Source organism: Passer domesticus, chromosome Z (assembly GCF_036417665.1).
Source record: "Passer domesticus isolate bPasDom1 chromosome Z, bPasDom1.hap1, whole genome shotgun sequence".
NCBI classification, from domain to species: domain Eukaryota; kingdom Metazoa; phylum Chordata; class Aves; order Passeriformes; family Passeridae; genus Passer; species Passer domesticus.
In genome coordinates this window covers 10,007,387-10,030,691 of record NC_087512.1, presented here as the reverse complement: position 1 = coordinate 10,030,691, position 23,305 = coordinate 10,007,387, and the positions used below count along the sequence as shown (strand labels likewise).

General features: G+C 56.7%; 1 protein-coding gene across 3 annotated transcripts in view; it reads right to left on the bottom strand.

The window, feature by feature from the left end:
• Nucleotides 1-2,858: 2,858 nt before the first annotated feature.
• Nucleotides 2,859-23,305, bottom strand: part of TLN1 (talin 1) — a 34,718-nt gene continuing 14,271 nt past the window's right edge. For 2 of the 3 annotated variants that reach the window (XM_064405586.1, XM_064405587.1), the window contains exons 17-58: nt 23,141-23,239; nt 22,907-22,957; nt 21,031-21,198; nt 20,466-20,760; nt 20,203-20,369; nt 19,738-19,866; nt 19,330-19,443; nt 19,086-19,199; nt 18,794-18,928; nt 18,524-18,652; nt 18,323-18,425; nt 18,042-18,250; nt 17,840-17,959; nt 17,482-17,679; nt 17,013-17,152; nt 16,817-16,910; nt 16,581-16,670; nt 16,288-16,410; nt 15,968-16,111; nt 15,480-15,641; nt 15,251-15,391; nt 14,854-15,035; nt 14,374-14,506; nt 14,152-14,253; nt 13,890-14,060; nt 13,578-13,727; nt 13,346-13,447; nt 13,123-13,242; nt 12,683-12,829; nt 11,776-11,942; nt 11,360-11,543; nt 10,983-11,108; nt 10,581-10,697; nt 10,316-10,501; nt 10,110-10,217; nt 7,059-7,164; nt 6,794-6,918; nt 6,371-6,496; nt 6,175-6,237; nt 5,761-5,943; nt 4,987-5,112; nt 2,859-4,064 (exon numbers count right to left, since the gene is read on the bottom strand). In XM_064405586.1, coding sequence (XP_064261656.1) covers nt 3,933-4,064; nt 4,987-5,112; nt 5,761-5,943; nt 6,175-6,237; nt 6,371-6,496; nt 6,794-6,918; nt 7,059-7,164; nt 10,110-10,217; nt 10,316-10,501; nt 10,581-10,697; nt 10,983-11,108; nt 11,360-11,543; nt 11,776-11,942; nt 12,683-12,829; nt 13,123-13,242; nt 13,346-13,447; nt 13,578-13,727; nt 13,890-14,060; nt 14,152-14,253; nt 14,374-14,506; nt 14,854-15,035; nt 15,251-15,391; nt 15,480-15,641; nt 15,968-16,111; nt 16,288-16,410; nt 16,581-16,670; nt 16,817-16,910; nt 17,013-17,152; nt 17,482-17,679; nt 17,840-17,959; nt 18,042-18,250; nt 18,323-18,425; nt 18,524-18,652; nt 18,794-18,928; nt 19,086-19,199; nt 19,330-19,443; nt 19,738-19,866; nt 20,203-20,369; nt 20,466-20,760; nt 21,031-21,198; nt 22,907-22,957; nt 23,141-23,239 — 5,781 coding nt within the window. In that variant the 3' untranslated portion in view covers nt 2,859-3,932. The remainder of the gene's footprint in view (nt 4,065-4,986; nt 5,113-5,760; nt 5,944-6,174; nt 6,238-6,370; nt 6,497-6,793; nt 6,919-7,058; nt 7,165-10,109; nt 10,218-10,315; nt 10,502-10,580; nt 10,698-10,982; nt 11,109-11,359; nt 11,544-11,775; nt 11,943-12,682; nt 12,830-13,122; nt 13,243-13,345; nt 13,448-13,577; nt 13,728-13,889; nt 14,061-14,151; nt 14,254-14,373; nt 14,507-14,853; nt 15,036-15,250; nt 15,392-15,479; nt 15,642-15,967; nt 16,112-16,287; nt 16,411-16,580; nt 16,671-16,816; nt 16,911-17,012; nt 17,153-17,481; nt 17,680-17,839; nt 17,960-18,041; nt 18,251-18,322; nt 18,426-18,523; nt 18,653-18,793; nt 18,929-19,085; nt 19,200-19,329; nt 19,444-19,737; nt 19,867-20,202; nt 20,370-20,465; nt 20,761-21,030; nt 21,199-22,906; nt 22,958-23,140; nt 23,240-23,305) is intronic. The other variant, XM_064405588.1, reaches the window with a different exon arrangement.

The window sequence follows — 23,305 nt, the reverse complement described above, 5'->3', positions numbered from 1 at the left end:
ATGGCAGCGGGCAGGGGACATCCTGGGGCACCGAGTATGGGCACCCCAGTGGCACTGCCCCAGCTAGAGCTGTCCTCATGCTAGTGCCCTAGGTACACCACGTGCCCTGTCACAGCACCCTGGGGCCTGAGGGACCCTGCCTGCTGGCACTGGCCTGGGGACACCTCAAGGGCTGGCATGGCACTTGGGAGCACCAGTGGGCTGGCACTGAATTGTAGGGGACACACTCAGGCTGTGATTGCACTGGGGGATGCATTTGGCTGGCATTGCCCACATGGGGAAAATCCCCCAGGAGAGAACTGAGCAGAGCCCCTGACTTTCCCGTCCAGATGCTGGTGGGGCAGGAGGGCCAGAGCTCTGTGCAGACTTCTTGGCACCCACCTTCCTTCTGTCTTGCACCTTGGTGCCACTGTCCCTGGCACCCACAAGGACACCTGGCACATGCACAGCCCCTAGATTGGCATTTTAGAGTGACACAGGGCATACAGGCAGCTCACTGTGCCTCTTCATCTTTCTGCTCTAAATAAACTGTATTCCACAGGCAAAAAAATGCAAACCCTTCAAATCCCAGCTCCTCCAAAAATAACCTGTACTTTAATAACGATCGTAAATGCTTCTGGCACATTCCCAGCTGCAGGGTGGGCTGTGGGTCGGGGGGGCTGGAAGGAGCTGGTGGAGGGGCCATGGGAGAGCCGTGTGGCACGTGTGGAAGGCTGGGATGGGATGGGATGGGGACAGGAGGGGTGCACAGGCTCCCCCAGCCCACTGCCCCTGGGCTGCAGCCAACCCTTGACACAACTTCTCAGCACCAGTGCTCCAAGAAGAGAGGAACAAAAAGTTTTTGACAGCTGGAGAAAGTTCCTTTTAGGAGCCCTCCGGCCCGGATGGTGCAGGGCATAGGAGGGGTGGGAGCAGTCAAGGACCAACAGGCTGCTGGCTCCATGGGGAAAGCAGAAGAGCCACTGCTGGACTCTGGAGAGAAGCTATTAGTACTGATAAATTAGGCACATATTTGGACAAGGAGAGTCTGTAACTGCCAGCGAGTGGCTTCTGAGGGGAGGGGGAAGATTCATCTCCCATCATGCCTGGGAGAGAATAATTGTTTTTCTGCGAGATGTTTCAGCCTGGAGCAACTACATTGGCTTGAGCAACTTCATGTGCTCAGTGCGTGGGGCAAATATAATGAAGGAAATTGCCCTGGAGCCAGGCCAGCCCTCAGATGTGCCCCCAAAGGATTCTGTTCTCCCTCTCTGCCCCATAGCCATGTCTGATGGACACTGCTGGAATCATCCAGGAGCCAAGGTCCATGACTCTGCGCTTAAGACTGACCTCTGTGGTAACCTGTGGGAAAAGGGACTGCAGGGGGGTGTGGGTGAACATCCCTCCCTTTGCTGCCCCATGCCCAGGCTTCTTCTGGGCTGAGGTCTCCAAGGATGGCAGTCCCCTCCATATTCCAAGCCAGGGTCAGACCTTACTCCCGAGGAAAGGCTTGTCCTGAAAACTAATGTGACCTTTCCAGGTGCAATCTCCAACTGCCCCATTCCCGGGCTCCCCAAGAAGCAGGGACGTGTTTTGCCCACCAACCTCCAACTCAGCTGAATTTGGATCCCTGCAGTGGCCTGGCACCATATGACTGGATCATCCCAGCTCCAAACCTCTGAACCTGCCTGCCAAAACAACCCTTTGATCAGTGTGTGAGATTAAGGGGCGGTGGTTAATCACACCCCCATGTCCCTCCCCTGGGATTTATGCCACCACCTCTTGCTTGTACCCAAGCTGGAGGACACAGCAGTGGATATGCTTACAGCCCTGTGCAGGGAGTGCTGGAGCTCCCGTCTCCCCAGGATGCCAGGATGAGGCCAGAGCTGCTGCCACGCTGTGCCCGCTCACTGTCCTTGCTGGGCACTCCAAAGGGCCCCATGTCCAAGCTGGTACCTGGGTGAGAGCCTGGGTCAGGCCAGTGCAGATTGTCAGGGGACAGCTGGGAGGACTGGGATGCCTGTGAGAGCCACAAATCCGCCCTGGAGCCTGGCCAGGGGTAAGTGTCTTAGGAGAAACAGCCCCTCCACACCCCCAGGGACGTGACCACAGGGGGACGGGGTTTGCTGTCTGGGATACTGCAGGATGCTGCCCTTGCCACTGATGCTTGTAGCTCACACCACCAGGAACAGCCCCAGAGGCAAAGGACACGTGCCAACCTGCCCGTGCCCCTGTTGCACCCTGCAACGTCCCTGTTGCACCCCACATCACCTCTGCCTGCCCTGCCACTGCTTAGGCCCCCCAAATCCCTGCTGAGTGACAGGGTGGGAACAGGTGGGGACACGCTGGGGCAGCTGCTGCCCGCACAGGTTGGCTCTGGGGGGCTATTTCGGGGCGTGAGATCAACGCTGGCAGCCGGGAAGGCTCCGGCCACATTCCCAGACCCACACCACAACAGACTGTTGCTTCCCCACTGATGGCCCACCAGTGACTGTGGGGTGGGAGTCACCCCACCCGCACCCCTATCGCACCCTACCCAGGAGTGTATTTGGCTGGTAGCAGGAATGGGGCCAGGAGCTGAGCTCCACACACAAACAGCCCCCCTGCCTTCCCTGAAGCCCAAATCCCCAAGAAACAAAATCCCCAAGATCCCCTCCTGCAGTGGTGGCCCCCCGGCAGCACCTGCGAGGCCAGCACATGGCTGGCAGCGGGGGTCCGGCCTGCCGGGTGCCTGGGGCTGGACGTGCCTCAAATATTTTCCATGCTGTATAAGCACCCGTGGTACACTCCCCCCTCCCTCTGCCGGGAGGGAAGGCGCCCAGGCCCCCCTGCCCTCCCCTTCTCCTGGAGAGGCCCATTGATACCCAGCTGGCAATAAAGCAGGAAAACCAGATTTTATTGTTGAGTGCGTCTTTCTGAGGAGACACTGGCATCCCCCACCCCACCCCGGAGGCTTAGGGAGAGCTGGTTTCCTTCCATCTCTAATATGGGATGCTTAAAGTATCAAAATGGTGAGAGAAGCCTCAGCGAGTGCAAAGGGGAAGGGACAGGGGTCCCGGAGCCAAGGAGGGGTGGGATGCTGGGCTACGGGACCCCGGCGAGAGCCGGGTGTTAGTGTGCAGGGCATGAGCAGGCAGGGAAATAAATGAACTTTGGAAGCTGCAGGCTCAATACTAGAGAAATGGAAAAGTTACAAAAATACTGCAGATCTTGGAAAACAATGCAGGCACTTGGGAAGAAGGAGGAAGGCAGAGCTGGCTGGGGCCGCAGTCAGGGGGAAGCCCTGCAGGAAGGCAAAAAACAGCTCTGGGGGGGTGAATTCATCACATCATCCCCCATCCTGAGTGGAGGCACTGTGGCTTCCAGCCCCGCTGCTCCACAGAGGGGCCTGGGCTGAAGAAGATACTCATGGGGTAGACTCAGGGCCTTCCAGAGCTGCAGAGGAAGATTCAGCCAGCAATAAGGCATTGGAGGTGAAAGGCAGTTCCACGCGAGAGCTTAGCAAGGGGCGGCTGCTCCCTGCACACCATCGCACAGGAGAGGGCAAGCCACCTGCCTGTCCCCATCCCGCGTGGAGGAGAGAAAAAAGGGGCACAAGAGGGAAGGAAGAAGGCACAAGTAAATATCCCCTTGCAGTGGAGAGCTCTGTGGGCCCGCACCCCGGGGCTGGCGGGTGAGCCCTGAGCCAGTGCAGCCCCGGCTCCCACCCCAACCGAGTCCCTCCGAGCGCTCTGATTGTGCCTTGGGTGTGCATGGGAAGGTGGGCTGGGCAGCAAAGCGGAGTTGCTGGTGCAGCACCGGCTTGGAGGGGCAGCTGAGTTAGTCCCGTTGCTCTGGGTGCGGGCAGAGCTCTGGTCTAGCCCAGACAGCCCTTTGCTTGTGGCGGGTCGTCTTAAATAGGAGCAGGCAGGTGGGCAGGCGGCAGTCTGTGCGGCGAGCGGAGGGCGTGCGGCTCAGTTCTGCTCCTCGTCCCGCAGCTCCGAGGGCAGGAACTTGTACTGCTGCTGCCGGATCATTGCCAGCTTCTTCCGCGCCTCCTCCAGCTCGCGCTCCTTGCGCAGCATCTCCTCCTGGGCGGCGATAATCTGCCAGGAGAGAGCCCCGAGGTCACAACTGCCTGCCACAGGGATGGCCAGAGCCTCTGTCACAGCAGTGTCAACCCCAGAGCTGCGTTCTCTGGCTGCTGCTTCCCTCCCATCACAGCCACTGCCTCACTGGGCATGGGGACTGTTTGTCCCTGGGCGGGAGCACGGTACTCTGGACATAAAGCAGAACAGCAGAGCTTCTGGGCTCTGCCCCATGTGCTGTGCAGAGACTCTCAGCTGCAGGGAGCCAGCACTGCGACACCCCACACTAGGCAGATCTCGCCCTCTACCCACTGCTCTGCTTTTTCTTGTGTCACAAAGGATACTGTGGGCTCTGCACCTAGGAGCAGCCAGGGCTTTACACTCCTGGGAGCATGCACCATCACCCACAGCTGCTTGTGGTGGGATAAGGTGAGGCCTCATTGTTTACCTGGTGCTCAGTGGTGTGGCAGCAGCTCTCTGGCCACAGAGCAAAACACAACTTTCCCAGGCATTGTTTGTGAGAAGATCAGAGAAAAGAACAAGAAACAATTCTTAACTTGCTGCACCTGGTATTGTGAACATGTGGAATGTGTTATGGAGATTTGTTTACCAGAGGGTGGTTTCTTAATTAGCCAATGGTGATGGTGTTTGGACTAAAGGACCAATCAACTACACCTGTAGTGAACTAAGGTATAAAAGTATGGGTTTCTTAATAAAGATATATTAATCAGTCTTCTGTAATACATGGAGTCTGTGCCAATTATTACCCAGCTGGGGGCCCATTGCAGTGATACAGTGGGATGGATGCACTCACAGCATTTTTGTGAGGCTCTCAAGACATGACCTGTGCCTGCTTTCTAGGACATGCTTCTGGGACTGGCACACACAAGTTGTGGTGGCACCTAGAGCTGCTCCTGCCCTGAGCAGCCTCACTCCTCACCTGTGCAATTCCTCCGACCATCTTCTCCTTCACCACCACCGTTTCATCATGGTCCTGGAAGGCAGCTGCCTTCTGCGCTGCCTTCACCAGATTGTCTGATGCCCTCTTCACGGCATTTCCAGCGGCCTGCAGCAGGAAGGAGGAAAGCATCTGTGTGAGTCACAGCCCCAGAGTATGACTGCTGTCCAGGGGTGTGAAGGAACTCCTGCCCCAGGCTGGGCAGCAGGCAGGACTGGCAGCCAGGAGAGCTGGGAGCTGCAGGCAGGGATTCCTTTACATGGCTCGCTGCCTTGTCACCCGCTCATGACCATTTCAGGCGCTTCTGCTCCCAGCCAGGCTCTGGCTCCTCTCTGAGCAGCAGGGCAGGGACTGGGAGGCAGCCCTGCTGCCTCTCCCCAGCCCTTGGCTCCAGTGCTGAGATCCCGTGTTAACCCCCCAACACATGGGCATTAACCTCATGTGTGCCATGGCCTCTGGGGATTAACGGTGCTACAGAACATGCCCCCCACACATTAACCTCTTGAATGCCAGAGGAAGTGTACCCATTTCAGGTATTCCTGTGCCAGGGCGTTGTTCCTGAATGCTGCCAGGCTGAGCAGCCCAGCATCACTCACATGCCTGGCACACAGCTAGCAGTGAAATCCAAGCAACCTGGAGCCTGTGTTCCAATGAACTTCCCACTGATGGCCTACAGGCAGAGAGCGTGAGCCCTGCAAAGCACCCACGTGCCCTCCCAGCCACCCTTCAAACAACAGGGGCAGAAGAGGGACTCACCTGGAGCCGCTTCATGGCCTCCGAGTCATGGTCAGCCTTCACCTTGCAGGCCACCAGGAGCTGGGCTGTGGAAGCAGCCACCTGCTTGGCAGAGGAGATGAGCTTCTCCTCACTGGCGTGGCCCTGCACTGCGGCGTTGGCGGCTTCGCACAGGTTGTTGGTGGCAGCAGCCACCATGCGTGCCTGTGGCAAGAGAGGCTGTCAGGGGAGGTACAGGAGCCCTGATCGGCTCCAGGGAGGCTGTGGGGCATGGGATGGGAAGAACCACCTTCCACAGCATGTGGGAGAGGGAGGAAGAAGCGTGGCTGCTTCTTCCACTGATGGCAAAGAAAAGGGCAGAACATCCTCGTGTTTGCAGCAGGAGTCAAGAGGGAAGTTTCCCCCTCAACCCCTTGGCATGACCTTGATACTCACGGCTGAAATGAGACCCTGGGACCACTGTCCATCATCCACTGCGTTGGCTGGGATGGCACCCACCTGTGAAGAAGGAGGGGAGGAGTAAGGGTCACCACCCTGCACACCTCTTGTCACAGGCATGAGGGTAACAAGCAGCCACAGAAGAAGGGAGAACCCTTCTCTACATTTTCTTCTTCCCCTCTTACAGCCTTACTTTTCCTTGGGCCACTAGTTCCCGCTGGGCTGCTGAGGCTGCCTTCACCAGGGCACTTGTGGCTGCAGCAATGGATTTGGCAGCTTCCAGGATCTGCTCCTCAAAGTTCAGGCTCTCGTCTGCTTGCTGTGGGCAAAAGCAGAGTGTGAGTCCCAAGCAGGAGTGCTGGGACAGATGGAGTAGAACAGGAGGATGGCTACAGGGGGCTGAGGCCAAACATATAAAGCTGGATTAAGGGCTGTGGAGTGCAGCAGGGCATGGGCTACCCAAGGGAAGTTCCGCTGGGGATGTGGGAGGTAGCAGGAGTACAGGAAAAGGGACCAGATGTCAGATAGGCTTTCAAACCTGGCTAAAGCACCGGCAGAGGAGCCCCAGCCCAGCCCACACTGAGCACGAAGGTCAGACAAGGCTCAGCACTACTACCTTGGGCTTGGCTCTTGGTTTCAGCTGCTCCAGCTTCTTGGCTGCGGCCTCAATGGCAGCTGCTGCCCCCAGCAGCTCATTCTCAGCGATGACAGTGGGGTCCTCTGGGTCAACCCACTCCGTCCCTAGGAACACCGGGAAGCCAGGCACGTCACACCTATATACATCTCATATCTGAGTTTCCCTGCCTCCTCCAGGAGCTGCTGAGCCTTTCACTCTAATCCCAGCCCTTGGTTATGTCCCTCTGAGCTGGATCTTTCCTTACCTTTCATGGCCTCGGCTGCCTGGATGAGCTCAGTGACAGAGCTGGCCACGCGCTTGGAGTAGCCTGCCAGCTGCTGCTTCAGCTCGTGGGTCGGCTTCTGCAGGATCTGGGGGGAAGGAGCAGATGTAAGCACCTGGAGAAGGGGAACTTCATAGGGCTGTTTGGGGTGTGCTTCCCCGGGAAGTAGGGTGGCATCCCCCAGCCCCCTCCCACATGTGTACATGTCAGGCACTGTTGGAGATGCTTTCTCAAGTCAGTCTGGCTATTCTATTTTTATCTCATCCCCAGGATAGGATAAGCTTCCCCAGGGCCCTCCTGCATCCACAGATTCTGGGACATCTTACAGACACAAGACCCTCACCACAAGCCTTTCTGCACTCAGCAGCTACCCACACCAAAATTTCTCCCCTGCAAATCATTTCAAGTTCCAGAAGCATACCTCCAAAAGCAGTGTCCCCATTTTGGAGGTTTGTTTGCAAACACAAGCTGGGCAAAGGGGCATACCCTGGAGTGACATCCCAGCCGAGGAGGGCTGGCCCCATCAGGATGAGGTGGCAGGCAGTGCCCTAGGGGTCCTCCCCTGGGTTGGAGGGACACATGCACACACCACAGCACACGTGTGCACGCACACAGGGTCTGTATGCACAAGCAGAGCTCGCTGCTGGCCCAACTTGCACCAGACAGCAGCTAGAGCAGGGGTGAGTACACAAACACAAACACAAGGACCCCAGGGTCCCTGTGGACACACCCAAGTCCCACCCCAGCACTGGGCTGGGCACACAGACACGCCATGAGCAAGGCTCATGCTGAGGTTAGAGACCAGCAGGCACCCCAGTGTTGCCTTACTCACCGGCTGACAGAGAGGAGGGAGAAGAGAGAAAAGAAAGCAGTGAGCACCCCAGCCAGAATGAGGGGAGACAGGGGAGGGTAGGGGAGGTGGGTGCTTTTTGGTGAGGGCTGAAGGGCAGCCAGGAGAAGTGGGAACAAAGGATCAGAGATCCTGGGTGGGGAGCTGTGCTGCCAGTATTAGCTCTTACTTCAGCCTCACAGGGCCAGGCAAGACAGGGCACCTGGATGAGGCTCCCACAGCCAGAAGAGCCACCTACACTCAGAGTAGCCATGGATCCACTCTCCTCCTCACACCCTTTGCACCTTACTTCTCCCCACCCTGAATTGCTTCACTGCAGTTTTGAGCCACGGAATCTCTCTGCTTTTGGAGGGAGAGACCTATTGTTACCAAATACCAAGTCCCCATGGAGGTTCAAATTCCTACCCCTCCCCAGTGAAATATGCAGGCTTTCTCACTCCTCTGCCGGGAGCCATGTTTTCCAGCCTGAGACAAATAACCCTTATTCTTGAACCCTAACCATACTTGTTCATGCTCTGCAGAAGGCCCTGGTTCCCTTGGGGACAAAGTGTACAGCAATGACCTTGCTGCTGCTGGGGAATGAGGCAGCACCCCATCTGCCATCTGCCATCTCCCCTCCCATTCCCCTAGATCCTTCCTGCTTGTGGTTTCCCAGGAACCTGCTGTCCTTTGATAAACAGGACCCATGAGCTTCACTCCTGCCTCTGCTTCGCAGACCACAGTGCTGTGGAGACTGAAGTGAGTAATGGCTTTTTCCTGGCCTTGTGCTGGGCCATCCCAGCAGAGTCACCAGAGCGGCGTGAGGCTCAGAGTACTCAGGCTGATGGCACACAGTGATGGCTGGTTTGCCCTCATGAGCATATCTAGTCTAAATGCCTTATTATTAAGTCTGCTGTCTGCTCTGACAACGTGTTTAAAACTGCTAAAAGATCTCTGTCTGGAGCTGAAGGCACCCCGGAGGCTACAAGCTTACTAAGAGGCACCTCCAGTGAACATTTTTAAGGATGTTCCAATGTATGATAGTCAAAACATTGCACGGCAGCAGGATGGTAACACCCAAAATACAGGGGAATGGCGTGTTCCTGCAAGTAGGCTGACCTCGGGCACTGCCACACTAAGTCATTAGCCTAATCATCTGCTAACAACAGGTCAGCCAGAGAATTTCTACTCAGCACTCCAGCCTTGGCTGCCATGATTCATGTGTGCCTGAAGCATCTTCCAGGCAGACATTTGATCCAGATGCAGAGGATGGAAAACTCACTGCTCCCCTTGGAACTGTACCCCAGTGGTTGCCTCCCTTTAGTAAAGCCACCCTTTGACTTCTCCTCTGCACAGCTTTGATTTCTAGCCATCGATTCCTGCCCACCTCCCTCTGCTGCTGCCAGTGCTGGTTACCCTCTGCCGAAGGGGGTTTTCCCTGCAGGAAACCACAGTTTAGGCTCCACCACTTTGTAGCTGGTGATCCCAGACAGCAGACTGTCACTAACCAGCTTAGTGCAACCTTGACACGGAGCTGAATCACTGTCAGTCTTTGTCCTGTTTGAGAGATCTCACAGCACCACGAGTTGAGTGCACACATCCCCACAGTGCCCCTGACTCCACTTCTGTGGTCTTGCCAAGAATGCAAACTCTTGGAATGACTTCACTGGATCTTTCCTACCATGCTAGAGGCTTAATTTACTTCTTGTAAACTAATGTTGCAGCTGAAGTCCTTGGGAGGACTCAATCAGAGGGAGAGTGGATCAAAAGGGTGCAGTGGGTGCTTCTAGTCATTATCTTTGTTATGGCAGGCACTGTCCATCTCCCACACATAGTGCTGTGGGCATGACACTTTGTTTTCCCACTGCCTGAGGTCTATTATTCCTATCACTTTTACTGGAAGCTGTGTTTTTACAAGATTATGCTACCATGTTATTGATTTCCAGCCTCCATCTGTTTGCAGTCAGTTAATCTCCATCTGTTGTTAGCAAAATACCTTTCTTAGAGCCTGTTGAGCTCTCTGACATCTGCTTCCATGGCAGGGGCATGGACACATGCTGTGCCAGCACAGGCAGCAATGTGGGCTGTGCAAAGGGCTCAGTGGGAAGAGGTGAAGAGCCCAGAGGACACTGGGGAGCAGGGGAACACCCAGGCAATCCACGGTAGCCTCTGCCCACCCTGGGAACCGGAGTGGGGACACTCACCACCAGCACATGCTCCAGCAGCTCCAGGTAGCCATCAGCACACTCCTTGCCGAAGCGCAGCGCCCGCTGCCGCACGTCCCCGCTCACCTCCGGGTGGTAAGCTGCTTCCTGCAAGCCGGACACAGGGAAACCCCTATTCACATCCAGCACCATCCCCCTCCACCCACAAATCCTTGCTAGAGATCCACACCCACTGCCTGCCCCACCTTGCAGGAGCGCAGCATGTCTGCGATGGCCCGGCGGCTCAGATTGGCCGTGGCGATGACATCCTCCTGCCGGCACGAGTTGCCAGCGGCCACCGCTTTGGCCGTGGCCATCGTGATGCCTTTCGTCATGCGGATGAAGTCCTCTGGGGTGGAGACCTTGGCAGGAGGCACCGGGGAGGAGAAGACCTGCAAGGCGAGGGGCAGCAGTGAGCGGCAGGGCGGCAGGCGAGCAGCGTGGCAGCCACAGCCCCGTGGCCGTACTCACCGCCAGCTCCTGGCGAATGTGCTCGATGGTGGCCTCCAGGGCCCGTGTCCCCTTCGTGGCCTCGTCCTCAACAGCCTTCACTGTCTTCAGCAAGGATGTGACGTTTGTCACCATCACCTATGGAAGGAGAGAGAGCACCAGGTGAATCCCCACACAAGCTCTGGCCTGTTGCCAGCACCCGTCCTTCCCCTGTGGGTTGGTTCAAAACTGACCCATACTGCATTCAAACTGCCTCAATTGCTCCTCTGCAAGCTGTGTTCCACCTTTTATATGTCCCTTCCTACTCTTTTGTCGTGACTGCACCCCAGTTGTGTTCCTGTACTCATATGGGCAGAAAAAAACCCTTCTCTTTCTCCAGCCCCACTGCCTCCTCCCCTTCCTCCCATCACAACCAGCACAGACCTTAGCAGAGTTCTTCAGCTGGTAGACAGCAGGGTCATCTCCAGCTTTGCCAGCAGCTGCTTTGGTGGCACCAATCAGGTCTCCAAGGGCCTTGGCCACATCCTTCACAGCATTGATCAGGACAACCTGGAGACAGCAAGATCAGGGGAATGGCTGAGCTAAAGTCACACTTAGGCTGGGGGTGGTGTGGCCCAGCAGTGAAAGATTGGGGCACCACAGGGCACACAGGGAGTCCTGCTCAGCCAGCACCAACCAAAGCCCAACCCCGTGTCCCCAGCTCTGGGAATCCAGCCTGAGCACCACATGACATCTGCATCCCTCAACCCCTCCAAACAAGCTACCAGCAGCCTTCACTCAGCCCACACACCCAATCATACCTGGGTTTCTGGGTCTTCAGATCCCAGGCTGGCAGCACCCAGCTTCACCACCTCTGCCAGGCGGGTGATGGTGGACACAGAGGACTGGGCAGCCTGGGCTAGCTTCTCCTGGCTGGCTGTGGCGTTCTGCACCAACACCTTGGTGTCCTCCACCAGTGCTTTGGCTGTTTTCAAGATGCCTTCCCTGGAGAGAAAAAGTGTGTCAGGGAGGACACAGCTCTCTACTGCACACATGGTCCTTGGGGTACAGAGAGACTGTGGATCCTGCTTTTCCCATGTACAAGCTGGAAAACTGAGCCAGCACAACCTGAGCTTGAAGCTGTCCTTGGGGCCGGTCCCCAGCTCAGAAAGACCATGGGACAGAGCTTGACACCCTGTCTCTGGCTGATCAGAGGCTGCACAGGGTGCCTGGGTACCTGTGGTCAGCAAAGGTCTCAGAGTTCTCCCGGTTGAGGGTTCCTGCTGTAGCAAACATGATGGTGGTGTCCAGGTCAGCAATGATGCCAGAGACAGCACTGGCTGCTGTGATGCAGGCTTGTGTCCCACGGTTCCCAGCCTGAAGAGCTGCCAGCACATGAGACACCTGTGGGGTGAGAGTAAAGTGACTGGGGGAGCACAGCAGGTTCAGGGAACCCTCACCACACAACTCCAACACCCCCAAAAGTGGAGCTGCTTCATAGCAAGCAGAGGAACTGGGAATATTTTGGTCGGCACAGCCCTTCTTAGCTTCCAGTTATTTATTTTTATCTTGCACCTATCATGTTTGGTGGCCTAAGAGATGCTGGATTCAGCTAATTTTCAAATTAGTAAGATTTGCAGATGCCAGGCACAACTGACAAGTGCTTACTGTTGTGTTTTTGCTTACAAGCACTGCTGCTCTACCCATATCAACTAGACTTTTTAACCCACATTTTTTCATCTATTCTTCAGAAGTGTGCTCTTTAGATTGACTTGATGGACAAGATGCCAGCAAAAGGTGAAGGGGAGAATGATCACTGAGCATGAGCTGCAAGCATTGCTGCAAATGCTTTGCCCAACTCTGCAAGAACTGATCTGGAGAGCCCTGGCCTGCCACCAGTGTGTAGGTCAGTTTTCCCACGCAGGCTGAAGCACCTGGGCATCACACTCACCCACCAGCTGCTGTTACAGCGTCTGCAGAGGGGGATCCATTCTCCACCCCATCAGCTGAGCAGGGGGAGTGTGGCCAAGAGAGCCAACAGATTCCAACAGGACCAGGAAACCACCCTTGGAGTGGTGGCTCCAAGGGCACATGGCTGAATCCAGTATCCCTCCCACCTCACCATCAACCTCTCGACCACCTACCTTCTCAGAAACCTTGCGTGCACTCTCTATCAGCTCCTTCTTGGTGTAGGCATCGCTGGGGCTGCACTGCAGGGCTCCAGCCTTGGTGACCAGGGCAGCACAGCCATGCCCTAGCTCCTGCACCCGACGCTTGATGTGGGAGCCGATCTGCAGAGAAATGTGTGTGTGACAGAGTCAGCAGGGAACTAAGCCCTGCATCTGTGATACCCACTGGGAAACACTCACCACCCAGCTCCTCTTTCCCAATCCTCCCACTCAGGGGAAGGAAAAAGGAAACACAGCTTTGCTCCTTGTTTCTATGTCACGTTTCAGGGGAGGTGTGAAAACTGCCTGCCCCCAGCTCCAATGGGAGGTTCAAGTGTCCCTGCTCTCTGTTCTCACGCCCCAACAGTCCCTGCTCTGCTCCACACCACACTCCAGCACTTCCCCCAGGCTCGCACCTCCTCATTCTCAGCAGTGAGGGCAGCTGGCTTGGCCTCTTGTGCCAGCTGCCCGTAGTCATGGGTGAGTTGGTTGGCCAGTATGCCCAGCTCATCTGGGTTGGTGGTAGATTTGGTGACCTGTTGATGGAAGAAGAGGAGGAGTTGGACAGGGCAAGGAGGGCAGTAGCCTGACTCAGTGGCAGGCAGTGCATTCTACAGTGACAGACTTGCTTGCACCCACCATTTCCTGCACAGTCACTGCAATAGCCTTGGCTGTCTTCACCATCGTGGTCTGGTAATCCACAAAGGTACCTTCTGGCTCGCCCATGGGCCCCTCGTCCAGCTGCAAGAGACCACCAGGAGATTCTGGCTCCAGCTCTGACCCACAAGGTCTTTAGCTGGTAAGGTTTGATCCTGACTATTCCTCTCTCCCACATCCAGCCCTGCCCAGGTCCTCTCCTTGCTCCCCTCACCTGGTTGATGGCTTGGGTGATGGAGTCCACCATGCCCCCCACAACACCTGCAGCACTGGCTGCCTCATTCAGGGTGGTGGTCAGGTCCTCCACCGCTTCCTTCATCATTTGCACAGCCTCTTCCAGAGCCTCCTGAGTGTGGGCAGCTTGCTGCAAGGAGAAGCCAGAATGAGGGAAGGCAAGCAGTGGTTCCCTTCCCAACAGGGATGCTGCGCACTGACCCTGGGTTTTCCGTCAGGCACACGTGTGTGCACTGTGCAGCACCCACATGCAAAGGAGGGCATGCCACTGACACCTGCCCCTCCCACTCACCTTGGGGTTCCCACCAGCCTCCTTGGCTGTGTACAGCATCTGCAAGGCGGATTCAGCCAGTGTTTTGGTCTGGTCCAGGAGGTTCATCTGCTGCTGGTGGTTGGGTGTTTTGGAGGCAGCACCGACAGCTGCCATAATGAGTGGCTCGAAATACTGAGCCATCTGGGACACCTAAGGAAGAGCAGTGTCAGCACCAGCAGCTTCCAGCCCCAGCTGCGTTGTACCTGTCCTCCCCAGGCACCAAGTGCCACACCCCCATTACCTTGTGCCCCAGCTGCGAGGCCTCGGCCCGTGCCGCAGCAGCAACAGGCTCGATCAGGTTGCTGATCTCCTGGACAGCTGTGATCATCTGATTGTGCAATGCCTGCGCAAAGAGAGGGTATTGCATGAGGCTGCAGCAGGGCTGGGCTCCCTTCATGCTGCTGAGAGCCTGGGGAAGGATGCCCAGTCCCTTAGGTTTGCCCACAGCATGCCCCTGACCCACCTCCTGGGAGATATCTTGTCGGGGGGCCAGCTGCTGGCTGATGGCAGCGAGGGATGCCTGGTCCACCTCCCGCAGGCATCTGTTCAGGACCTCAATGGCCTCATCACACTCCCGCTGTCCTGGAGCTTTGTCCCTGAGTGACAGATGAATCAGCCAAGCACTGGCAGCTGCTACACCACCCCTTCAATCCCAGCCTCGGCTGGTGCTGATGAGGGGCAAGACCACTCTCCCAGGCTTTGGGGCAACCCAGTGTGATAGAGCCTGGGCACATCAGCGTGTGTTCCCATCAACCCTTGTGAGAACTGGAGGAGCAGCTTCCAGGAAGGACAAAGGGACAGTGTCTTCCATCCCGTCCCTTGCCTGCCTGCACCAGCTGTGTCCAAGGAGATGATGAGCCAAAACATCCCCAGGAATTCTTGCTCAGGGCAGAGGTATGTGCCAGCAGGGACAGAGCCACAGCCACAGAAGGACTCCGCTCACCTCATGTTGGTGATCAGCTTCTTGATGGAATCTGAGACTGTGCGCGAGTGGCCAGCAAGCACTGACCACTGTGGTGGGTCCTTGGGGTTGACAGCCAGAGAGCGAGCAGTCTGGATGAGGCCAGCAGAGCTCTCCAGCATGGTCTTGGCTGAAATGACAATGGGCTCCATGGCTCTGCGCCCCTGCACAGGGAGACAACAGGTGAGGTAAGGGAGTGTGCATGGGAAATTGCTCCCTCTCCCATGACCCTTACCCTGGAGCATACCCTTAAAGCCCAAGGCTATCACACCCCCTCAGTGCAGGCTCCCCAGGCTCAGGGAAGGCACAGCTTCTTTCCACCCCAGAGCAGAGGCTGTCACAGCCAGGCTCCATGCTCCCTGTCCCAGCACCATCCCACCTCTGGGCTGATCTGAGCAGGAACGGTGGCAAACTCTGGGTTGGAAGCAAAGGCTGTCAGGTTATCCACGGCCTCTATGAGAGGGGCGGTGGCAGCACGGCACCGCTCCCGGTTCTCTTCGTTGAACTCGCCGTCCAGGGCCTGGTGTGGAGAGACCAGAGCAGTTACCCAACACCCACTGCACCTCAAATCCCATCACCACCACACTGCCTCAGAGGGGGCTCCACACCTTGATGGTCTTCACCAGGTTGGCAGTGCTGTTGGCCACCTCCTTGGCCGACTGGACGAACTGGCGCTTGGCCACAGGATTGGCGGTGCGGGAGGACGCCAGGCGGCACGTGTTGCACAGGGCTGACGTGTGTTTTGCTACGATGGTGGCTGCTGACAGCACCTGCAGGGGAAAGCAGAGTAAGGCAGGATTCACCCACTTTCCTACAGCTCTCCCTCTTCACCCAACCTTTGTAGAGCACCTCCGACCACAGACATCCCTTTTAGGACCCAAGAAGGGTCACCAAGATCCTGCATGCCCACAGAACCCCCTATCTGGACTGTCACCATTGCACCAAAGCTGCCAGCTGGTTCCCAGTGCAACTGATGGGGCCTGATGAGACACTAGCCATCATCTTGGCCAACTCTTAGGATGCAGCACTTCCAGCTAGCTTCATATTCCTTTGGATTCACTCAAATGCCTGTAATGGAACTGCATGCCAAACTCACCTGGGACTGAGTACAGGCAGGGTCCACCAGGTTCTGGCAGGCCATCTGGATGGCTTGGTTAGCTCTAGCAAACTGAGTAGGATCCACCAAGCCCTGCTGTCCAGCCTGGCTGTTGGGGTCTGAGACCCCCACAAGGTAGGCAGCCTAGAAGCGTGGGAGATGTGGTGAGAGCCTGCACACTGCAGGGAGGCCCACAGAGAGCATGGGCTGCTGAGGAGACTGGCAGCATCTCCCACTTATTTGGAAAGGCAGGGGTGGGGGTGCATGGAACAACTGTGCCCCTGGGGTAAGGCTCAGGGCTGGGACTGAGTGTGTCTCACCTGGGCAGCTGCCTCTGTAAGCCCACAGAGAGCTTTGGAGGCGGCACTGATGGACTCGCCAAACTCGGGCAGTTTGCTGTTCTTGGCATTCTGGGAGATGCCAGCCATGGACTCTCCCAGCACCTGCAGGACACACCACACACTGATTATGGAGACCACCTCTGACTCTTGCAGTGCTCCCAGGATCAGAGTGCACTGTGCTTCATTGGTAGGGGAGGAATCACCCTTCCCATTGTTCCCATATCCTTCCCAAGCCCTCCCTGTTCTTCCCCAAACCTCCATTCAGGGCTTACCTTGGAGTTCTCCATGACACTGTCAAGGCAGTTGAAGTAGGACATGTCATTGACAGTCTGGGTGGGGTTCTCCAACAATTCCTTCACCGTCTGCAGGGACACAGGTGTCACACCCAAAGGAAAGTTCTGCATCCTTCACTTGCACCTCCTCTTCATTCCCTCCTGTTCCTTGCAGTGGGGTACAGCTCCCCCCATACCCAATATCTCAACCCCTCCAGTACCTTGTGGCTTCTTACCTCCAGCTCTCGCAGGGCATTGTCACACTCCTTCTGGCCTGGGGCCTGCTGGGTGCACATGGTGATCAGCTGGTTAATGCTGTCAGTCACAGCCCTGCCAGGGACATGGGAGAAAGATCCACAGATCAATGCATGCCCCACCACCCACGCCACTACTATCTATGGCCAGCAGCTCTCAGGGAGCAGTTCCTCTTACCGTGCTGCTGCTGCCAGCTGATTCTTGAGGTTGGGGGCAGCAGGGTCAGCAGAGAGAGCCTTTGCAGCCAGCAGCAGCTTGCTGGAGGACATGGAAATGCTCTTCAAGTTCGACACCACCTGTGCCTGGTCTTCCTTATTCTGCAAGGAGCCAATATAAGTTTTCTGCAGCACCGTTTAAAGTCCATACCGAGCCTGGGTCTTCTCTGGGGATTTTCAAGCTGAGCTAGTTCCTTTCATCCACCTTGTCCATCAACAGCAAGGCAACAAGAATTCTTGCCAAACTAACCTAAGCCACCTTCTCCCTGTTGCTGTGGTTTTGCACAGCTCCAGTCCCCATCTCCCTGGCTCCATTGGCCACAGCCACCCTAACCACCACTGCCTGGCCTCCCTGCCTTGGTCAGCTACCTTCTCAGATATCCCAAATCTCTCCCTTCATTCGGGATACCCCAACAGGCATTTCCTCTCACCGGGGACTGGCTGGCCATCTCCACTCCTGCCTGCAGGAATTCATTGAAGTCATGTCCGAATTTGCCAGAGGACTTGGCCAGGTCTTGAGGGGTGCCACGTGATGCCTGAACCAGCTCGTTGGCAGACTGATTGAGCCCTGCTGCTGCCTGGTTCAGCTGGCTCTGCGCTTCCTGGAAGCTCTTGCTGCTGGGAGGGAACTGGAAGGAAGGACAGAGGTTAGGAGAGGCAGAGAGATGAGTGGAGATGGCAGATGAACGTCTCGCACATGCCTGGGGACATGCAAGAGGAACCCAATGCAGCTGGACCAGCCTGCATTGCCAGATTTTGCCCTTCCCCTCCCGCCCCAGCTCAGCTCACCGAATCTGACAGCAGCCTCTTGCTGGCCTCTCCCACCATGCGGATGGCAGCGTCCACGTCCCGCTGCCCTGGCAGGCAGTTAACACAGCGGTTCAGGGCCTGTGACACTGCCTTGGCCACCTGCAGGGAAGCAAAGAGAGGTCATCACCTCCCAGCCAGCCCCACACGCTTCCTACATCCTGACAGGGCATGCTGTCCCCACCTGGGCCAGACGCTGCTGGCTCTCTGGGTCACCAGGCTTGGCCACTGCTTTCCGGGCCTCCTCGATGAGGTTGTTGGCTTTGTCCATGACATCACTGGCACACTCCAGCATGGCACTCTGTGCCTGCGGGTCGGAGGTGTTGGCTGCCACACCACGGGCAGCCTGGCTGAGTGAGCGCAGGGCCTGGGCCACTTCCCGGGCAGCAATTCCTGGGGGGATGGAGAGGTCAGTGCCTGTCAGCTCAGCGCCCCTTCCCCCAGCCCTGTTGTGGATGCCAGTACCTGTGTAGTTCTCATTGCCCTGGGCCACCTCTCCCAGTAGGTGAGCAATGGCAGAGCTGACAGCTTTGGTGCTGTTCCCCAGGTCCTGGGCACACTTCTCCATCTGCAGGGGGGCCAAGTTGGGACAGGCTGGTGAGCTGCACCTTTGGCACCTCCACTGCCCCAGAGTCCACCCTGATCTACCCTTCCCTGCACCCTCACCGTTTCTCCTGGAAGAGGCTTGAGCTTGCCATCACGGGCAGCTGCCTTGGCTTCCTGTAAGTCCCTCTCCAGGCTCTGCACCAGACCCAGTGCAGAGTCTATCTCCAGGGGTCCACAGGCCTCTTGAGCCTGTGATAGAGCAGAAGGGAAGGTGAGCAGGTGACCCCTGAGCCCACCAGGCTGTGGCAGAGACCAGAACCTGCCACCAGGCTGTCCCCACCATTCCCCAGTGCTCTGCACATCACTGCAGGACAGGACTCAGCCTCTCACCTTCTGGGCTGCTGTGCGGAGCTCAGCCAGAGCTGCGGCCAGGTTCTTGGCACACTGGCTGAGCTGCATAGCAGAGGCTTGGTCCGTTATGGTGGGGACAGTGGCCTTGGCTGCAGCTACCATCTTCCCACCGGGCTGTTGGGCCAGAAAAAAAAGCAATGAGAAGGGAACAAACAGGCAGCATCTCAGCTGCCTGTGTGCAGAAGATTTCCAAGTATCTTAAAAGGGACAGAAACGGTAGGAAAGCTGTAATGCCAGAGCTGGCATGGGAGGCTCTGGGCAGCACGGGTACCTGCAGGAAGTTCTGGCTGGCAGCAATGAGAGCCAGCTGGGCGCTGGGGCTGTCTGGCTGGGACTGGCTTCCTCGCACACCTTGCACCAGCATTGGAATCTGCTCTGCCACCACCTGCCAGAGAACAGGGTCACTGGAGAGGATCACACATGGATTCAACCCAGGACCAGTGATCGAAAGACCAGCTCCTACAGGACCTAAGTGAGGACCCCAGGAGATGCTGGGATCAGGCCCAGGCCCTTACCTTGCAGCTCTGCACCAGCTGCTGCTGAGCAGCAGGGTTCTTGTTGGAGGAGGAGGCGTGCTGCGCAGCGGCGATGGTCTGCGTGGCCGAGGCGGCGGCCTGCTTGGCTGCGTGCTGGCACAGGGAGGCACAGGTTAACACTGGCACGCTGTACTGAGCCCCCCAGCCATGACCAGGGCCCAAACACCTTCTCCTGTGCCTACTCCTGTGGCACCCAAGCATCCTCAGCACCCCAAAACAATACAGGGCACACGAGGGAAGGGAGATCTCTCTGTGATGCAGCACGGACACTGTACTTGAAAAGGACTTTACCCCTCTGGAAAGAGGAGTTGTATGGGGGCTCCTGGACAGGCCTTGCTCACTGACTGTGCTTGCTTGCCCTTTGCACGTCCTTGCCCAGCATCTTACCTCCAGCTTGTGCACAAGCTTCTTCTTGATGGCGTTCTGGGCTGCAGCATTGGTTGCCATGCGGAGCCCTTCCGCTGCCTCACGCAGCCGCTGCTGCTGCTCCTCGCTGTCCGGGTGAGCTGCAGCTCCCTGGAGAAAACAGAAAACCCATCACACCTCTCAGGACCATGGAGTCCCTTTTCCTCCTGGAGCAGCACCTCTGCTCTGACCCCCACAAGACAGCCCTGTTTATGGTACTTGGGAGATATTCACAGCCTCTCTGGAAGATCCAGGAGCAACAACAGCTCCTCTGCTACCACCCACAGCTTCCTGAAACTCCTTTACGAGGAGTCCACACCACAGGTCCCTAGCTCAATGCAAGATCTTGCCCAGGGAACTGCTGCTCATCCCCTACCCAGCACTGAGACAACAGCATTGGACAGGCCTGGGGCCAAAGCCAGCATCCACCCTTCCCCACACACTGACCTTTGCAGCCTCTACCATCTTGGCAGTGGCATCAGCCAGGATCTTGGCTGCACTCAGAAGCTTGCGTGAATTCTCCAGATCTGTCTCTCCTTCAGCATCAGCTTTGATGGCATTGACAAGGTCAGAGGTGGCCTGGGCCAGAATACGAGCCTGACGCACCATTTCCCCTGGAATAGAATGGAAGTGTGGCCTGTTAGCAGGTCCCAAGGGCTCTCTGATACCTCCCTATCCATTGTGCTGTGCCCTGGGTGTCTCACTCTCACCTGCATCGCCCATGGAGCTGAATATATTCTCAGTGACGTTGAGGATGGTGTCAGTGGCCTGGTCGTAGCGCCCGATGGGCTGCCCACCCAAGGCATGTTGCTTTATGTGCTGCAGAAGGTCATTCAGGGCCTGGGTGACAGCCGTGGCTGCCACCCCCACCTGCTTCAGGAGCTGGTCATCGCTGGTGGCTGCCTTAGAGGCCTCCACACAGCCCTCAGCTGATTTGGCCACCAACTTGCCAGCCTCGATCAGCTGCTCCTGGCAAACTGGGGAGCTGATTGTAGGAGCCACAACCTGGAAGGGAGAACAAAGGCTGGGCAGCAAGCGTGGTATGCTCCATTGAGGAGCTATCCCAAACTTCTGCTCCTCCAAAGAGGATTGTCATTGCTTGGGCACAGTGGCAGGGCCTCCAAAAAGAGGCAGCCTGCACTTCCTGTGTCAGATTCCCAATGCCCTGCCTTAGGACATGTGGACCTGGCACACCCAGGACGCTGCTGCAAAGCTGCCCCCCAGCCAGGTGAAGCTCACAGCCATGCCGAGGCAAGGGTTAACCCTGCTGCTTACCTTGGTGCAGGCCACCAGCTGGGAGGTGGAGAGGGCGCACTGGGTGGCTGCTGCGATCACCTGTGTCTGCAGCGCGGTGTCCTCTGTTTTCTGAGCCACGTTCTTGGCTTTGAGCACCAGCGCAGCGGCAGCGTTGGCCACCGCCTTCGCCAGCTGCATAAGCATGTCCTGGGAGGGGACAGAAAGGGTCAGCGAGGCAGCCATGGCAGTGGGAGCAGTCGCAGCCATCTGCAAGGCTCTCATGAAATATTCAGATGGGAAATGTGAGCCCTCGGGACCCTTTCATCCACTCTGTCCCAGCACCAGCAGCACTGAATAGCTGGAAAGGCTGGCGACACCTCAATCCCATCTCCACTGTGTTCTACAGCTGGCAGTGAGGCTGTAGCCTGGCCCTGAGCTGCAGCCTGCACTGCCACAAACACCACCCACAGAAGCCTGGGCAATGTTCAGCATCACTGCAATACCCACTCCCCAGACAACCACCCATCCCCGATTGTACCACAGCAAGAACCTGCTGCTGGTACTTCCTGGATTTGATTGGGTTTGTAAACATTTGAACACAGTGAAAAGATGACAAACCCTTCCGGCCAAACAGCAGGCACAAGCCAGCCCTGGCACACCCACACCATGGGCAGCTGCTGGCAAGAGGCAAGTGGGAGATGCTCCCATGCTGGCCACCTGTATTGCAGGTATGCCAGCTATTTTTATTTTCAATTCTATCTTGTTGACTGACAAGCTAGAGTACATCTCTGCTGTCATTCCCAAAGCTAAAAGAGAGGTGTGACAAGACAACCAGCCTCCTCTCTCCTGGGTGGCAGGTACACAACCAGTGCCAGGAGGCAACAGGCAGGGACCAGCACATGGTGAACTGCTTTCCTGCAGGGCACCAGATATGACAGCATGCTGCAGCCTTCAGGATTAGCCCTTGTGGCACACTGCTGGTGAAAACTAGTAGCACCACCCCTAAAGCAAAAATCCTGGTAGGCAGGGCAGGGCTCTCTGCCTACTGCAGCTGCCAACCTCCTGCTGTTTGTGTGATCACAGCAAGCAGCCCTGCACCCCGCAACAAGTAAGCCTCCAGCCACCAAACCACAAGACTCACAGCATCTACTCGCCTCCTGCAAGCCAAGACTACTCTAGCTGCAATCCATCACCTTTTGCGACAGGAGGAAAGACTGCAGAGTGCATGCATCCAGTTCAAGAGTCCCCAGACCACTGGATCTGAGCCCATCAAAGGAAGTACATACACTCGGGTCTGACAACTGTGAGGCAGAACATCCTGCTGCTTGACTGAAAATTGTCTTCAAGGTCCAAATTCTGACCTTTGGGGATATTCTATCCTGGCACTGCTGCATGGCCAACATGACTTTCTGCCCTGCTCCTAGATTTTCTGCTCCCCTTGGGTATCTTTCAAGGCTTCTCCACTCAGTTGAATCTGTGTGGCTGCCATGAGCAGAAACCCCTTCCTTCTGGAGTATTTTGGACTATAATACGCCTGGATTGTCCTCCCCAGCACAGTGCTACCTCCTTTGTGCTGGCAGAAGCAATCATGGGAAAGCAAGTCAGTTGGCAGTCAGCTCATCTAAAAACCCTGCCACACAAGGCTTCACCCATACTGGGTCTCTGATGGGGTCAGGCAGGCAGCTCCCACAGGCAGGGAGCAGCAGGCAGGAGCTGAGGTAGCTGCAAGGGGTGATCTCCAGAGCAGCAGTTGCTCCAGCAGCAACCCGAGTGCATGGACTTCTGAGATCCAACCACCAGAAAAGCAGAATTTTGCAAGAGCCCTTCTCCAAAGATTTCAGATTATAGTTCCCAGAGGAGCCCCCTTCACACTGGAGATGGCAGGGACCACCAAGCCAAGCCAGGCCTGTTTTACCGTCTTTGGTTCAGAGGAAGGCAGGATCCAAGCACACCGGTTTTCTGGGATCTACATAGAATCCACAAGATAAGAGCTGTTATATCACTCTAGAGACAGATGGGCAATGGTCTGTCCCCTCCCTCACCACTGGGCACTGGTGAATGTTCAGCTTGGGCTCCTCCTGTGAGTTCCTGTGCAAAGGCCGATAGTTTTACGGAGTGGCTGTCCTTGGCTGCTGCTGGGTGCACTCACCTGGAACCGGGGATCAGTGTCACTCTCCCCTATCTGCTGCAACAGCTCCCCGCTGGTTTGCCCCACCAGGCCAGCAGCCTGCAAGAGATTCTGGCGAGGCTGCAAGGAACAAAGCAAAACCAACACAAGGCTCATGAGCAAGCCTTAAAATTTCACTCAGTGGTT